Source organism: Lissotriton helveticus, chromosome 1_1 (genome assembly GCF_964261635.1).
Source record: "Lissotriton helveticus chromosome 1_1, aLisHel1.1, whole genome shotgun sequence".
In the NCBI taxonomy this organism is placed as follows: Eukaryota; Metazoa; Chordata; class Amphibia; order Caudata; family Salamandridae; genus Lissotriton; species Lissotriton helveticus.
In genome coordinates, this window is record NC_136057.1 from 1,758,700,555 (window position 1) to 1,758,718,036 (window position 17,482).

General features: G+C 43.3%; 1 protein-coding gene across 1 annotated transcript in view; it reads right to left on the reverse strand.

Annotated features, from left to right (window-relative positions):
* The window catches only part of OLFM2 (olfactomedin 2), a 456,349-nt gene that overhangs the window by 264,218 nt on the left and 174,649 nt on the right, over positions 1–17,482 (reverse strand). The window contains exon 2 of the mRNA XM_078659181.1: positions 14,059–14,208. Coding sequence (XP_078515307.1) covers positions 14,059–14,208 — 150 coding nt within the window. The remainder of the gene's footprint in view (positions 1–14,058; positions 14,209–17,482) is intronic.

Consider the following 17,482-nt stretch of genomic DNA (forward strand, 5'->3'; position numbering starts at 1 on the left):
GGATGCCCTGAATTTCAAAATCTTTTCTCTTGGTAGTCGAAAACAACCTTCTACCGAGTCGAGCTCGATCCCCAGAAACTCGAGGGAAGTCGAGGGACCCACGGTCTTACCTGGCGCCAATGGCACACCCAATTGGTTCATCAAGACACAAAATTCATTTAAAGCCTGTCCACATTCTGGATCCCTGGCTGCCCCCAAGAACAAAAAATCATCGAGATAATGCATAACATGTTGAAAACCCGTCTTCCTTGTGAAGACCCATTGCAAAAAACAACTGAACATTTCAAAATAGGCACAAGATATAGAACATCCCATTGGCATACATCTGTCCATGTAATAGCGACCCTGAAACCTAAAACCGAGGAGACGCTGATCGTCTGGGTGTACCGGGAGCAACCGGAACGCTGACTCGATATCTGATTTTGCCATCAGCGCCCCGGGCCCCAGGCGTTGCAACATGGCGACGGCCTCATCGAAAGATGCGTACCGCACCGAACACACCTCCGGGTCTATCGCATCATTCACGGAAAGACCACGTGGGGCTGACAAGTTATGTATCAGCCGAAACTCACCCGGGTCCTTCTTGGGGACCACCCCTAGAGGGGAACACACAAAATTATCCACCGGTGGCAAGTCAAATGGACCGGCGACACGACCTCGAGTCACCTCCTTCCCAATCTTTGCCTGTACCACAGCCGAATGCTGTAAGACCGATAGTTGATTCGTACAATTAGCTACACCCTGAAAATCCCCCACTGGGATGCGGAAACCATATGAAAACCCGTTCCGCAACACCCCAGCGGAAGCATGATCCGGGTATTCACTGAGCCAAGGAATCATTGCCATGGTATCAATCGGAGTAGGTAAAGTCGCCCCTCGGACTATTTCAGACCTGTTTGGCGCTTCCCTTACCACCGTTATTACCCGTTTTGGCTCTGCACATGGACTCAGGATGGGATGGCTGCCCACACCCCCCACATTCATGTCTGAACTTGCATGACCCCTGGGGCCTCGTACATTTACCTCTGTTAAAATTCCAACAGATCCCCCTTTTACCTGCGTTGCCACTCGTCTTCGAGTGGTACTCGCTACCTGCACCCGTCCGAAAGGATGTCCCAGATTATTGGCGGGAAGATTCACCCCCGCTACTCACTGACAATGGTACTTTTAACATTCCAGTACTCTCCATTTTTTGCCATGACACGGAGTCGTAACAATCCCAAGTCAAAACTGGGTCATGTTCCTTAGCTTTTCTAAAAATATTGTCATAGCAGAACCACTGATTGCCCCCATACGCTACGGAGTACTCCATGATACGCGATTGATAAATAGGCAACTCGGTCAGCAACTCGGGCCTGCGCTCACCCATGATGGAGGTAAAAATGCCCCACGCTCTGCCCCAAGTACCAATGTTTTCGTCAACCTTAAAGGCGGCCATTTTTGCGCGCCAAACACTCGGATGCATGAGCTCCTTTTGGCTCTTAACATGCTCCATCTCGTAATGGTCGGTAAGCAAAGAAAAAATATTAACATACTTATTCGCCCAAATCTTTTCCTTAATTTCCAGTGGAACATGCTGAGCCACCTTCTCCCTTCGTGAAGGTACGGACCCTTCCCCCGCGATCGGCAATGGCCGCTTACCTGAACCAGAAGCTGCATTTGCCGCCGAAACTGGGCCCGTTGCATTTTCCGCCGCCGTAACTGGCGGGGTAACAGAAGCTGGTGTCTTCGCAGCCTCCCTAGATTCCCGCAGTTGTCTCATTACTGCCCGGGCGTCGTCAGCCGTGGTGCCCTCGTTATCTTTTCCCAACCACGCTGCCAATTGTGCCGCTAACTCGGGAGGCATATCTTCTCTGGTCACGGGGGTGACCACCACGGGGATCGGATTCCCCCCCTTCGGCACCGGGGTTGGCTCCTCAAGTGGGGTAACTGGGACCGGAGTTTCACCCCCAAGCGCCCCCTTTCTGGACCTCTTGCCTCTCCCACCGGGGACTACTCCCGGCAAAGGCCGTTTCGGTCCTCCCTCCCCGTTCTTAGCCGCCATCTGCTTCTTCAAATCGGCTACCTCCTTCATGAGCATGCGGAGCATCTGATCGGTACTGACCCGCTTTTCGATTTTCTTAGGCATTCCCAAACGGGATATCTGTAAAACAAAAAGAAAGATTACAACGCTCAAAATTGGCTCTTCGTTCCGTCCTGAGCTCACGTGCAGTGGGGAGGTGCAGCTTCAGAGCACAGGAACAAGAGGATGTTTCTTGGCTTGTTGCTTCTTTTATCCGTCTTCGGGGCGGGCGTCAACCCGCCCCCGCCCGCCACCGAGGGCGTGGCCGAGTGCGTCAGTGTCTAGGACAACCCACTCCAGGGCGGGAAAAGGCGCGCCCCGGCTACGCCTCCCGCCCAAGATGGCTTCCCGGGGGGATCGGGGTACTCCACCATACGTTCGGGGGGACCGAATGGTCGCCCCTTTCCAGAAAACGTGGTAAAAAAAATCATGAATTACCTAGAACTTTTGACCCAACGATTGATTAGCCACGATTTTGGCAATTACTTAGCCTAGACAATGAAAGTCTGGAAAATCAAATCATGTGTACTCCTGTTCAGGGGAAAAAACATTAAAAATATGTTTTTTCTCATTTTATCTTCAATAGGAATTTTTGTTCTCAGCTACAGTGAAAAAGGCTTAACGCATTTATACTGAACTTAGCATGAAGGTGAAAAAAGTATGAGAAAGCCTGCTTTTTTTGTTTGGTAAAAAACTTGTTTGAAAAAGGTGTCAAAAGACTTAAAAGGGTTAATACTTTTGTATATCCTTGCTATTTTGGCTCTATTGATTCAAGGGCTGAGTGTACAGTTGTCAGTGGACTAAATATACAAACACTAAAAGGCACTTATTGGACAAGGAAGCGTTTTTGCTTCATTGGCCATTTTCATTCTTCGCACAAAAAGAAGAGTTTGCGGAACCGAAGGTTTGATTGGATGGCCAAAGAGAAACAATTCTCACGTAACTGTCAATTATAGGATGCAGGGTAGAGCCCGCATGTCAAAATAAAATATTCTCAATGTCACAATAGGGGACAAGGTAGGCACATCATGCCCCTTGGGGGTCCACAGCGGACGCTGAAATTGACGGTTTGGGGCTGCACACTTTTTGCACTGCACATTCAAAGTCCCATGAAGAAATAATTTATAGTATCACAGTAAATATCTATCTTAAAGCCCATTCCTACATTCAAGAGGTGGGCAAACGTAATTTTATTTCTACTACGTTTTGTTAAATTCAAGATGTAAAAGTATATTTTTGCTCTGCATTACAGAATGTTAAATATGTGCAGAATGTTTCTATCCATGTTCATTTACTTTTACGAAATACATTATTGCAAAAGTCGCGATTTTGAAACAAATGTGGGAAAGCCTATAACGCCTAAGCGGTGATATTTAACACATGTAAATGGCCTTGATGATTGTAAATTTTGAACTTCTTCACAACAGTGGTATTTTTCTTTTTCAATTTCTAGTACACCCTGTTTAATGCAGACATTGGGGACCAGTGAGGCAGCGTCAACAGAGTTGTCTTACCATGTTGTAGTTAAGAGACAAAAGCTCAGTTATGCCTAATGCAGTGGAAGCACTAAAAAAATAAATGTGTCCAAACAATTGTCTTTGCACCAGTGGCGTTACGAAACTTTAGCCCCCCCCCTGCAATATACATGGAGGGCCCCCCATGGACTTACTCAGGGGCGCTCAAGCCAGGGAATTGTGCAGAGGGGGCTGGGGGACCTTTGTTACGCCACCACTTTGCACGTTCCTGATAGTGATTCACTGGAAGGGATGGGAGGAGCAAGGCAATTATAAGTGTGAGGTATAGGATCACCCTAAAAAATTAGGAATTATAGAGGGAATTAGTGAATCCATTCCTGATTCCCCTCGTAATTCCTCATTTTCCAAGCTATTTTACAGAACAACAAATATCAGGGACAACAAATTACGTAGAATTCCCCAATGGGACTAGTAACTCCTTTGTCACTCGTCACGAGGCCCTAATTAGATGTACACCGCAAATGTCAAGGTATTGCGTGTGACTTGAAGGCCGGAGACTCTTGGATGCATTAGAGCTGTTCTTACTTGTTGTAGTAGCCTTTCTGACAGAGGCCGTTACTTCCATTCAACCTCCTCCCCAGTCTCCCTGTCTTTCTGTAGAGTCTAACAATAGCGAGAGCAATGCTCATTCTTTCATGGAAATGAAACACAATTAGGTGAACCCTATCTTATACTTTACTTCCTTCCATTATAACATGAGGTATTATACTAAATTGGTAACTATCCATGTGCTTGAAAGGGAAACTTCTTTCAACAAAAAACACCCTGGAGCTTATTTATAAGCCCCATGCGCCTCGGGTACTTCGCTTTTTGTGATGCTCTGGTGGCGCAGGAGCCTTTTGCTGTAGGGCAGCACAGCAGAAAGGCCTGGTCTGATAGGTTAGGAGCTAAGACCATTGAGAAGCTTCTAGACGTTTTTCAATAGCAATTGTGATTCTGTGCAAGTGTGTGTATGTGTATGAAGGCAATACGCTGTTATCAAAATCTTGACACTGTGAAATTAGGAGATAATACAGCACTTACAGGTGAGTGGGTTTTTTGTGTTTGGGGGTGGTAAAGTGAAGGTTTGTGAGGAAATGCTTCAAGAGTCAGTGAAAAGAGGGTGCTGAAGAGGAAAGAGATGAGGTGTGAGATATGCAGATGGATGAGATGTGGAGAGAAAAAAGGGTGTATATGTCTAACAGTGAAAGCTTTGGGGTTGGATGAAATACTCTGAAGACCACTACCCTATCTACATGCCTCAATAATATTTTACATTCACAGTCTCACAATATTTGAACAGAAACATTTTCTGTACTAATTATTTACAACAAACATATTGTTGTTACTTATTTAGCTTAAACATCTAACAACCATTGACTAACCCGACAGTCCTGGCTGGTTTTAGATGTATGTCATTTTATGTGTTATATATCTGTATGCAATAACAGAAAGCTCGGAGAGGAACCAAAATGCCAGTTGTTTGGCAGACTATGGGAATCTGTGAGAAAGTCATCGTTGTTGCCCTGTTCACGCCCATTGTGTGACTGATACTGGTGGTAACTGGCTCTGACTGTACCCCAGGCTCTCCTATCAGGCCCAGGGCCAGTGCTCTGATGAAAAAGGTACTTGATAATTAGATATAAGTGCAATTGGCAATGACAGATCCCTGTAAGTCCCTAATATACATTAAGGCAAGAGGGATTCAAACCACCCATAACTCCCTTGTATATATTATTATAGCATGGGGGGCAATAGATTTCCTGCACCTGAGTGTTGCCTGCTGTCAATTTTGAAGGCAGACGGCTTTGTAGACTGTCTTCAAAAGTAAATTCTATGCACATTTGACTTGGGAATTAAAAGTACTTTCAAAGTGATAATCAACTTTAATTTTACACATGCCACTTTGTCGGTCTCCCATATGTGCCCAAGGAGTGGAGTGCCTTGTAAGTATAAGCAGAGACATTAAAAAAGAAGTTTTGTAAACCCTACTGAGAGAAAAACTGCCAATTTCATTTTTCGCTATTGTGAGATTATTAGCTTCATAGGCTAATATTGAAATATGTTATTTAAGTATAAATATTGCTAGGAAAGGGCTGCAAATGTCATTCAAAGACTTACAATTCAATACAGTGAAGACTGTGAGAGAGCGCAAACTGATATAAATGTATGAGTACATCACACTTGCCTATAGAGAGCATAATTCATGAAGAGAAATGCCATGAGTGCTAATAGTATCTGAAATTATATTCTAAATGTATAGCTAATATAGAGATTTAAGTAGAAGTGGAACTAATACAGAAATGTGTGACATTATATGATTTTATTAGACGTGATTATTTTGAATCTATGTCGTGTAGCTGTTAACATATAAGATGGTCTGTGGTAAAACGCAGAACGTGGTAGGCCTCAGGGCCAGAGCTGGAGCTAAAAGGGAAGGTGTTTCTTTTCACGACACAGATTGTTTAACGTTTTTGGTCATTGCATTAATGGGCCATGATTTAGAGTAATGTTTTCTAAATAATAGAATAAGAGTTTAACATGCTTTAATTAAATGAAGAAATTGAATGCTATAATCATAATGTGAAATATTGTAGGCCTGAAATGTTTTAGCATTTATTTACACGTACATGTCTGGGCTGAGAAATGTTGCAAGCCTTTTTAGAAGTCTATGAGAGTTGGGTTCTTGGCGGCAGATATCTGTCTGCAACAGGAAAGGGGGGATTCAATTATAAGTGAATGAATAGAGGTCTGTTCAGTAGACGGCCCAGACATGGAGGAGGGTTCTGGAATGTTTAAGGGGTATCAGCGGGCCGGAGAAGAGACTGAGAAGCAAGGTCAACTCTAACGTCTGAGGCCCAAATACAAAGCATCATGGAAAAAGCCTGAAGTTGCACCACGTGAGAGGCGTTTCGCAAGGGGCGTCTCAAATGTTGTTGACTGTTTTGTATTAGGGACAGCACCCCTGGGTGGAGTTAGAGCAGAGACCTGAGGACCCTTTAGAGAGCGGATGGGTAGGCAGTGAGGGGTCACGACTGGAGAACTTTAGGTTTTCACCAAGAGACTTAGAGTGGGTGACTTCCCTTGGGGGTCATTCATTGCTGACACCTTTGTTAGGTTGGGATTTGGTTAAGTAGGGATACCATCTAGAACAGGGTAGGGACGCCTAACCTGTGTTTGTTTTCCTCCAACCTAAATGAAGGAGAGATATGCGTCTATGCTGATAGCTTTGCTATTTTTAGAACTTGTGTTAGTGATTTCTGTTGCTCGTCTGAGGGCTTTTCGAGAGCACATGTATGTAATTGGACCTGTGTATCTCGTGAATCTCATTCTGAGATGCCTGTATTTGCAGCTTATCATTTCTTTACAATAAACTTTTGAAACCTAGAAGTTGTCCGTGATCTTTGAGAGTAGAGTCCTTTCTTGGGTGAACTAATTTGCAGATAGGTGTACTGTTTCCTTCCAAGACAGGCAATAAAGGTTCAGTCGACCAGATCGAGGTTTGGATCAATAGATATAAGGTATCGATCAAAATCTCGCCCTTTCAGTTGGTAGCTATAGAGGATGGTTGCCTTCTTGAGGACGGTGACCTAGGCCAGGTTAGCTTACCCCAAGGCCCCTAGAAATCGATGATCGGAAGAACAGCCCGCAGATGAAGATCCGGATGACGTGAGACAGAAAAAGCAGCAGTATCGGTTGAGAGTGAGTATAAAGGGTTATGCGTGTTAGATTGCGGTGTTTTTGTATTGTATCTATGTTGTAATGTCTGGCGGAGTTGAATGTCTGTAGAGTGACTGTGGAACAGGTTGTGAGCGCGCGCAACCGGTGGAAATCTTAAGTTCAAGGAGAGCTTAAGTGGTTCGGGTGTATCGGACACCCAGAGTAATTGTCAACTAGTGTGAAGGGGGTCATGAGGTACCATTGATCACCCGAGAGACCGAGATAGGGGGAACGTAAGAGTGAGTGCGTGAGTAACGGACGCTGGTCGGAAGTTACTGTGTGTGTAAGTAACCTATCAGAGAGACGATAGACATCTCGTCAGTTGTGTTGACAATTACAGATAGACTGTGGACGTACAGTCGAGAGAAGTGACCGCTTGGTCGGAAGTAGTCATTTTTCAGTGTATGAATGGGACGCATGCATAACCGGGAGACGAGTTGAGAAAGGAGGGGTGCTGCTGCGAAGCGGAGAAAAGAGACGTCAGGTGGTGTCGCGCAGTGATTGGCTGACCGGAGAAAGACCGCGCTGTGATAGGCCAGCTAGCGAACACGTCATACAGGGTCGCGACGTGATTGGCCAACAGGAGAAAGACCGCGCTGTGATAGGCCAAGCTAGCAAAGCCGCGACAGGATTGGTGGATTGTCATCAGGAAGTAAACAGAGTAGCGAGGCTGGATTTTGTGCGCATAATTATGAAGTGTTTTAAATGGTTGAAAGCGCTGTTTAAGAAAGAGAGGCGAGGATCGTATGAAGGGGAAGAAGCCCCGCCGGAGGGTACGCCAGCTCGTTATATGGCAGTAAATGCTGGGTTGCATACGATCCTTTGGATATCAGAGTGGAGTAAGATTACTGAAGGAAATGAGGAACTGACGTTCCCGAAGTACGGGACGTTCAGATTAGAGGTGTTACATCGATTGAAATCAGTTATGACCTCAAAGAGACCCTTGCCTAGACCAACCCAGTTTGAAGCCCTTGAAGCATGGCTTAGGGCAGCGCATGAAAGGAATATGAACAGACGACAAGAAAGGGTGAAACGCTCGGTGCAGGCTGCAGAGGTTCCAGCGTGCCAGGGCCCTTGCCATGACCTGTATCCTGGGGACTGGGTCCTGGTGAAGAAACATGTGAGAAGAAGCTGCTTGGATATTCGTTGGCGTGGGCCCTACCAGGTCATCCTGATCACAAGTACAGCTGTAAAGGTGGGAGGCCTGCCCAACTGGATACACGCGTCGCATACGAAAAGGGTTCCAGCACCTCTGGAAACAGCTCCTCTCTCGGATGGACGTCCAGCTGAGGACCAAGAAGCCATAGAGGGGGCTAGCCAAGCTGTAGAGGTGCCAGTGGAAGCAGGAAACGAGTCTGACCAAGCTGAGGACGGTCAGTACAACAGCGAAACGGAAGACGCTACAGAAGGAGAAGACAGCTGGGAGTACGAGTCTGACCCTGACAGGTCTGAAAGAGAGCGAGAACAGACCAGAAGGAGAAGGAGTAGAAGGGCACGTGGAGAAGCAAATTGGCCGCAAAGAAGAAGTTCTAGCCTGAGGTCAACTCCAGAAGCAACCCTTCCTCCGATATCAGAAGACTCAGACCCAGAAGAAGGTGCTCAGGGCGCTGAAGCACCAGACCGAAGAAGGTCAAGAAGAGTGCGTGTGCCTAACAGAAGATACTCCACACCTGAGTGGACATATCTGGCGACAAATGTCTGTGAAACCGGAGACAGGGAGGATCCGAGCGGTGGTGGTGTCCAGTTCTGAGCCCATTATCACCGTGGAAATACAACTGTTGGTACCCGGTGTCGAACAAGAAGGGTCACTAACATTCGTGCTCCCCAGACCTCCCCGCCTCAGCAAGTTAAAACACATGTTTCTTACAGAATTGAAATTCCCCGACTTTGGTACCACGATAACAGCACATGAAGAGCATACTCTTCGCATGGAAATATTGAACTATGCTATTGAAGCTGCAACCACAAATCTAATAGTCGATTGTTAAAGGACTTTGTAAATAAAGCAAGCAGAAGAAAAGAAGATTACCTAGCGCCCAGGAAGCAGAGAATTTTAGGGAACCCCTTGAGTGGATGGAGAAGGGCTAGGGTTGTCTTTTTTGAACTGTGAAAGGACTTTTTGCGAAAAAGGCTGTCAGCCTCCAGCTGTGTGGATTCTAAAGACAAAAAAAAGGATTGAAAGAGACTGTAAAGGAACGAGAGGAAAAGAACTTTTTTGCAAAGAGAAAGGGAAAAGCTAGATTGTCTGACGAAATGGAGGCCGGCACCCCGAACCGCAGAGCTAAATGTATAATAGGTACACTAATAGTAGGAGTGATAATATTAATAGCTTTAGTGGTAACAATTTCTTATGTAAAGGGACATGAGGAAGAGGTAAAGGTAACTGATGCGAATTCTGTAGTAACACTTACACCCACTGTTGCAGGTGAGAAAAGGGAAAACACTCAAGAGAAAGCGTTATTGGCTGCAGAAGCCCGCAGGTTACATGTAGACGAGTCCCAAGGAGACTTTAGGTCAAATGCTTATGCTAAACTTTTGTATGAATACGTGGATGCCATGGAGGTTAAGGATTGCTACGTCTGCATGCAGTTGCCTGCGTCTGTAGATGAAGGAATTCGATATCATCACCTCCCTCTGACATATGGCATTACATGTAGCTTATTGCTTAGTATATTTTATGAGAGAGATAGTTTTGAATACTATTTCTCCAATTATGATTCTGTGTTGCCAGAAGTCCCGAATTATAAGCAGATGAATAAATGGGATTACTGGAAGAGTGAAGACAGATTGGCCAAGTTCTTCATTCCTTGGATTACCTTAGATACTTCACATGCCCGTAGGAATAATCTGACATGCAAGGTGTCAGAGGTCGAGAAAAAGTTCATAGGGCAGGTGGATGATCGTTACAGGAGACAAAAGATTTTGAAAAAATCAGGACAAGGGAAATTAGATTGGACCGAGGAAGAGAAGTCACACAAGAGAAAGGGTAGTAGTGGTCCAATAGCTTTAGATAAAGCACAGAGAGGAAAGTTATGTCTTCACCGAGCCAAAACGTATTATGAAAATGTATACGTGGGTGAAGTTGACTGTGAACATGCTTTTAATTTAGAGTACTACACTAAGGATTTCCTGAAGGGAATGCAAGTGATTCCAAATGTGTATTTTGTATGTGGAAGAAATGCTTACGTGAGACTACCTGACAACTGGTATGGATCATGTTACTTGGCAATTGTCTTCCCCAAAATATATCATGCACAAGACTTATTGATCATTGAGGGCCAGACATCATCGAGGGGAAGGAGAGATTTAGGCGATGCAGAAATGGTTGGAGATGTCTTTGGAGCTATGTTCCCTCTTTTGGGAATAATCCTTAATGATGTTAAAATTAGACGACTGGCAACAGTTGTCGACAGGTTGTCTGCCAGCACTGCTCAGTCCTTAATGCTGGTAGAAGGAGAGATGCAATCGATAAGGGCTATGGTTCTTCAAAATCGGCTTGCATTAGATGTCTTATTGGCAAAAGAGGGCGGAGTCTGTAAGGCTTTGAAGGTTCAGGAATGTTGCACTTACATTCCAGACCTTTCAAAACCCCTTGAGAAAGTTATTAAGAACATAACTAATATACACAAAGAGATCGAAGACTTGAGTAGAGAAAATGTCTGGGAAAAGGTGGGCCACGGAATGAGTACAGTTGGAGGGTGGTTTTCCACCTTAGGCAAAAGCTTTATTTGGTATATCCTAAAGCCTATCATCCTAATATTGATCTGTGGGATAATATTGTGGGGATTGGTGAGGGTATTCAAATGGTACAGAGCAAGAAGGTCAGAAAGGGCCCAAAGAGAACAGTTGCAGAGATTGGCTGCCATACAAGATAATCAGTACAGGAGCCTGAGAGCTCTGGAAGCGCAGAGAATGCCAGCAATAACTGCAGTTTAAATGTTAGTGATGACCCCGAGAGGTCATCAAAGGGGGGAACTGAGAGAGCGCAAACTGATATAAATGTATGAGTACATCACACTTGCCTATAGAGAGCATAATTCATGAAGAGAAATGCCATGAGTGCTAATAGTATCTGAAATTATATTCTAAATGTATAGCTAATATAGAGATTTAAGTAGAAGTGGAACTAATACAGAAATGTGTGACATTATATGATTTTATTAGACGTGATTATTTTGAATCTATGTCGTGTAGCTGTTAACATATAAGATGGTCTGTGGTAAAACGCAGAACGTGGTAGGCCTCAGGGCCAGAGCTGGAGCTAAAAGGGAAGGTGTTTCTTTTCACGACACAGATTGTTTAACGTTTTTGGTCATTGCATTAATGGGCCATGATTTAGAGTAATGTTTTCTAAATAATAGAATAAGAGTTTAACATGCTTTAATTAAATGAAGAAATTGAATGCTATAATCATAATGTGAAATATTGTAGGCCTGAAATGTTTTAGCATTTATTTACACGTACATGTCTGGGCTGAGAAATGTTGCAAGCCTTTTTAGAAGTCTATGAGAGTTGGGTTCTTGGCGGCAGATATCTGTCTGCAACAGGAAAGGGGGGATTCAATTATAAGTGAATGAATAGAGGTCTGTTCAGTAGACGGCCCAGACATGGAGGAGGGTTCTGGAATGTTTAAGGGGTATCAGCGGGCCGGAGAAGAGACTGAGAAGCAAGGTCAACTCTAACGTCTGAGGCCCAAATACAAAGCATCATGGAAAAAGCCTGAAGTTGCACCACGTGAGAGGCGTTTCGCAAGGGGCGTCTCAAATGTTGTTGACTGTTTTGTATTAGGGACAGCACCCCTGGGTGGAGTTAGAGCAGAGACCTGAGGACCCTTTAGAGAGCGGATGGGTAGGCAGTGAGGGGTCACGACTGGAGAACTTTAGGTTTTCACCAAGAGACTTAGAGTGGGTGACTTCCCTTGGGGGTCATTCATTGCTGACACCTTTGTTAGGTTGGGATTTGGTTAAGTAGGGATACCATCTAGAACAGGGTAGGGACGCCTAACCTGTGTTTGTTTTCCTCCAACCTAAATGAAGGAGAGATATGCGTCTATGCTGATAGCTTTGCTATTTTTAGAACTTGTGTTAGTGATTTCTGTTGCTCGTCTGAGGGCTTTTCGAGAGCACATGTATGTAATTGGACCTGTGTATCTCGTGAATCTCATTCTGAGATGCCTGTATTTGCAGCTTATCATTTCTTTACAATAAACTTTTGAAACCTAGAAGTTGTCCGTGATCTTTGAGAGTAGAGTCCTTTCTTGGGTGAACTAATTTGCAGATAGGTGTACTGTTTCCTTCCAAGACAGGCAATAAAGGTTCAGTCGACCAGATCGAGGTTTGGATCAATAGATATAAGGTATCGATCAAAATCTCGCCCTTTCAGTTGCAATACTTTATATAAGGGCATCTCAAAGATAGAGGCCCCTAAATGACAAAGCTATCTCGACTCCAACTGTGGCTCACAAACATGTGGGCATTGGTTAACAATACAAACTAAGTACCTATAAGCAGCTGCAGGGTTATGTAAAGTGTATAGATGTTGTGCTTAAATTGTAGGGAGAGCCTTCAATTCATTTCGAAAGAGTAGGCCTGGGTGAAATGTAAATTATGTTCGGCATAATTTGCATGATTTCAGGAATTTTGCATTAACTTTGTTTGGTGGCATTCTCAAAATGAAGCCATAATGAAACTTCATGTAATTATGCACCATTTACAGTAAACATTTTCACCGAAACATGCCAAAAATTGATTAAAGATGTATTTTTAACAAAAATACAGTGCAAAATGATAGATTTGCATTTTACATAATTACAAGTAATTTTCCATAATTTTGCAGACATTTTGTGTCATTAAGCAAAAGCAAATTATGTAAACTTTCACACCGCTACAAAGGAGCTGGCATTTGCTGATGCTGCCTGAGGCCGGTGTATGGTTTCAGGCTCTTAACGCCATGTTTCAACACCCAAAGAAGAGATTATTTTAATAATTTTGTCATATCTATAATATATATATACGTTAAACTATAATACACAATTTGTTTGTAGAAGTTTTGTGATAACCTTTATAAACGAAAGAAAATACTACAATGGAAAGAATTTAAATGGAATGAAGAAACCCATACATGCAAATCTACCTTACAGAAGAAATGTGAATACTCTTCAAGAAGAAAAGTAAGGTTGATATGGATGAAAGGACTTGAATATTATTCAATTTATATCAGCATTAACATAATTCTGAAAATCCGCAGAAAGCAAAGTAAGGGACCTGTGTGATAGAACCTGTTTCTTGTTTTTTCTCCGGCTGAAAAATATTTTATGGGGAAGAAACTCCTTTCCATACACCCACATAAAAATACAAATTACCTGCGGATTTTCTACAGTATGAATTGGAATTTATTGTTAGGTACATCCGTAAATCTTGTGATTGAGGATTTGAGACCAAAACCTTTTCATTTTTAAACACCTACGTGCACGTAAGTGTTTTTAGAATCGGACATATTTCGTTTTTGAAGCTCAATGCATTTTTGTACTTGACATGTTATTCCTTAACAAGTCACCAGTAATATTTCGATACTTTGGGATTTGTTCTGTTACTCTTTCCAGAATTTCACATTAAAGTTACAGGGTCGCTCTGGCTCCCCTAAAACATTTGTTGATCTGAAAAGTTTAGACTGCTAAACAAGATGGCGGATGTTATATATCAACTTAATCCGAATTAAAACCCTCCAAAGACATTGATAAATAAAGTAAGGCCTTAAGCTTACCTTTTCCATCAGCTGCCGCAGCTGCTTGCTTCGAGGATCCCGAGAGCACGTGCTCTGTGCCGGGGCCACAACTGTACAGATACATTTGCCATCGGGGGCCTGTGCTGACGTATAAATCTGCCAACCATCCTCCGGGCTTGGAAAGAGAGTCTGTGAAGAAGATATTATATATATTAAGCTTTGGCAGACAGGAAGTAGTTCTGATCCATACACTTACATTATTTGTTTAACAGACTTTTCAGGAAGAACTGCAATCTATAGAATCAATATGGTAAATAAAACATGCATCTAATTTCAAAACAGTGAAGAATCCCATACTTTATATAAATGCATCTTAAAGATAGAGATCCCTAAATGACAAAGCTATCTCGACCCCTACTGTGGCTCACAAACATGTAGGCGCCGGTTAACTATACAAACTGTGGGGCACATTATCAAGGGGGTTTATCTCCGCTTTTTTGGCTTTAAAAGCCAAGAAAGCGGAGATAAAATTATCTCCCTATTACCTAGCTGTCACTAACACCAGTTAGCGACAGCTAGTAGGAGATAGCGACCATCTTGGGCCCCACTTTGCATATCAGTGATATTTATCACTAATGACATGCAAAGTGGGCGTGCCAAGATGTTAGCGACTGGAAACAGTCGCTAACATCGCTATCTCCTATTACCAACTTTTGGAGATATTCGCGCTAGGCATGAATATCTCCAAAAGCTAACACCTGCCCTGAGCAGTTCTTAGCCATGTTATCCAATGGGAGGTGGATAACATGGCTAAGAGCATTAGCTCGGTAATGCATGAATATCGCTGACTTTTCAGCGATATTCATGCATTGCTGACGATTTTTATCGCATTTGCCATAAACCTTGGTAATACCAAGGTTTATCTGCGATAAAAATCGCGGCAGCTCAGCTGTAAAGTTTTGTCTTTAACCAAGCAATAGCGATAATCATCGCTATTGCTTGGTAATATGCCCCTAAGAACCTATAAACAGAGGCAGGGTTATGTAAAGAGTATAGATGTTGGGCTTGAATAATAGGGCGAGCCTTTAATTCATACCAAAGGAGTAGGCCTGGGTGAAATTGAAATTATCTCTGTGTAATTTGCATGATTTCAAGAATTTCGCATTAACCTTGTTTTGTGGCAGTCTCACAATTAAGCAATTACGCCACATTAATGTAACCATGCACCATTCGCAGTAAACATTTTCACCGAACTACTACGCGGTGGTTCGGAGCTCGGGTTTGCTTTGGCGGTAATTGCCGTACTGAACAATTGTGTTCATGGGCAAGAAACTCCCCGGGCGGCCATCAGTTCGAGTTTTTGACTTGTTTAAACTCGTGATTGTCTTCCCATGATTCATATGGGGATACTCCCTCCACTAATTTAGAAAAAGACCCAGCAGAGTACGGATCCTGGTGACCTACATCTAGCTGGGCTACCCAAGGATCTTATTAAGACAAGGGTAACCGGTGGATCCTACTGTGACAGTCCTGAAGAAGACCAGGGTGACCTTTCAGGGCACATATCTATGGTCAAAACATGTTGACTCGAGCAGTGGTAGGAGGGAAGTCTTGAGAAACTTCATTTTCTCAATAAGGCATTTTCCCATCCTTTCTTTTCTTTTAATCCTGATAAGGGTACCATAATTGGTTCTAATAAAGTAATTATTTCTTTTTGGCACCCCTAATCAGTTTTAACACACGTCCTTACTGCACTTATTTGTGTCGCACTTTTGATCCACGAGGTGTTCCTCTACTCACGGTATCACTTATGTATGTTACTCATTGTACGTATTTACGTATTGTTTTGTACGTCTTGTAACGTGGAAATGTATTATTTTTTCCCCTCCCTAATGCTCCGCCCTGGATGTGGCTACACCAGGGCGTTTGTAGCAGGCCCTATGATGAAGCATGTCACATACTTCGGTATGTGAGTGAGGGCAGTTTTTTCCAAATTGGGAATTTCCCTTTACTTTCTTTGAAAAACTCTGTATATCCACTGTTGTTGTAAACATAGTCCTTTTTAGGGGGTCTGGGGTATTGGAGTATAAACAATTTGGCCCTCTCCCCTTTTGTGTGTTTAATAGTAGGAGATAGCGACCATCTTGAGGCCCCACTTTGCATATCAGTGATATTTATCACTAATGACATGCAAAGTGGGCGTGCCAAGATGTTAGCGACTGGAAACAGTCGCTAACATCGCTATCTCCTATTACCAACTTTTGGAGATATTCGCGCTAAGCATGAATATCTCCAAAAGCTAACACCTGCCCTGAGCAGTTCTTAGCCATGTTATCCAATGGGAGGTGGATAACATGGCTAAGAGCATTAGCTCGGTAATGCATGAATATCGCTGACTTTTCAGCGATATTCATGCATTGCTGCCGATTTTTATCGCATTTGCGATAAACCTTGGTAATACCAAGGTTTATCTGCGATAAAAATCGCGGCAGCTCAGCGGTAAAGTTTTGTCTTTAACCAAGCAATAGCGATAATTATCGCTATTGCTTGGTAATATGCCCCTAAGAACCTATAAACAGAGGCAGGGTTATGTAAAGAGTATAGTTGTTGGGCTTGAATAATAGGGCGAGCCTTTAATTCATACCAAAGGAGTAGGCCTGGGTGAAATTGAAATTATCTCTGTGTAATTTGCATGATTTCAAGAATTTCGCATTAACCTTGTTTTGTGGCAGTCTCACAATTAAGCCATTACGCCACATTAATGTAACCATGCACCATTCGCAGTAAACATTTTCACCGAAACATGGCAAAAATTGATGAAAGATGTATTTTTAACAAAAATATAGTGCAAAATGATAGAATAGCATTTTGCATAATTACAAGTAATTTTCCATAATTTTGCAGACATTTTGTGCCATTATGCAAAAGAAAATTATGCAAATGTTCACGCAGCTACAAAGGAACTGTCATTTGCTGATGGTGCCTCAGGCCTGCGTATGGCTTCAGGCTCATAACATCATTTTACATCACCCAAAGCAGATTTTATTTTAATGAGTTTGTCATATGTTAAATATAGATACATTAAAATATAATACACAATTTCCACCTTGCTACCACACTGCCAAACCAGTGTAGGAACCACCCGCCAGTTCAGGAGTTTTTTCCTGGACTGGTGGGCGGTTCTTTGCTGTTCCAAGAGTGGTGCCAAAACACGAACGCAAAAGGCAGTTCTTGCACGGCATGGACTGCTGCAGTCCATGCTGTGCATGTTAATGGAGAACATGCGCACAAGGGGACACATGTTGTGCTCACCTGTGTGCATCCACATGGCATGAAGCACCAGGGGGCCCTGTAGGGCTCCCTCTGTTTCCTCTATGCAATGGTTTTCACGTCAGGCTCAATGACATCAAAACAGTGGCAGAGAGGAAACACGTAATATGCTTGGCGGGGCCACAGCAGTCCT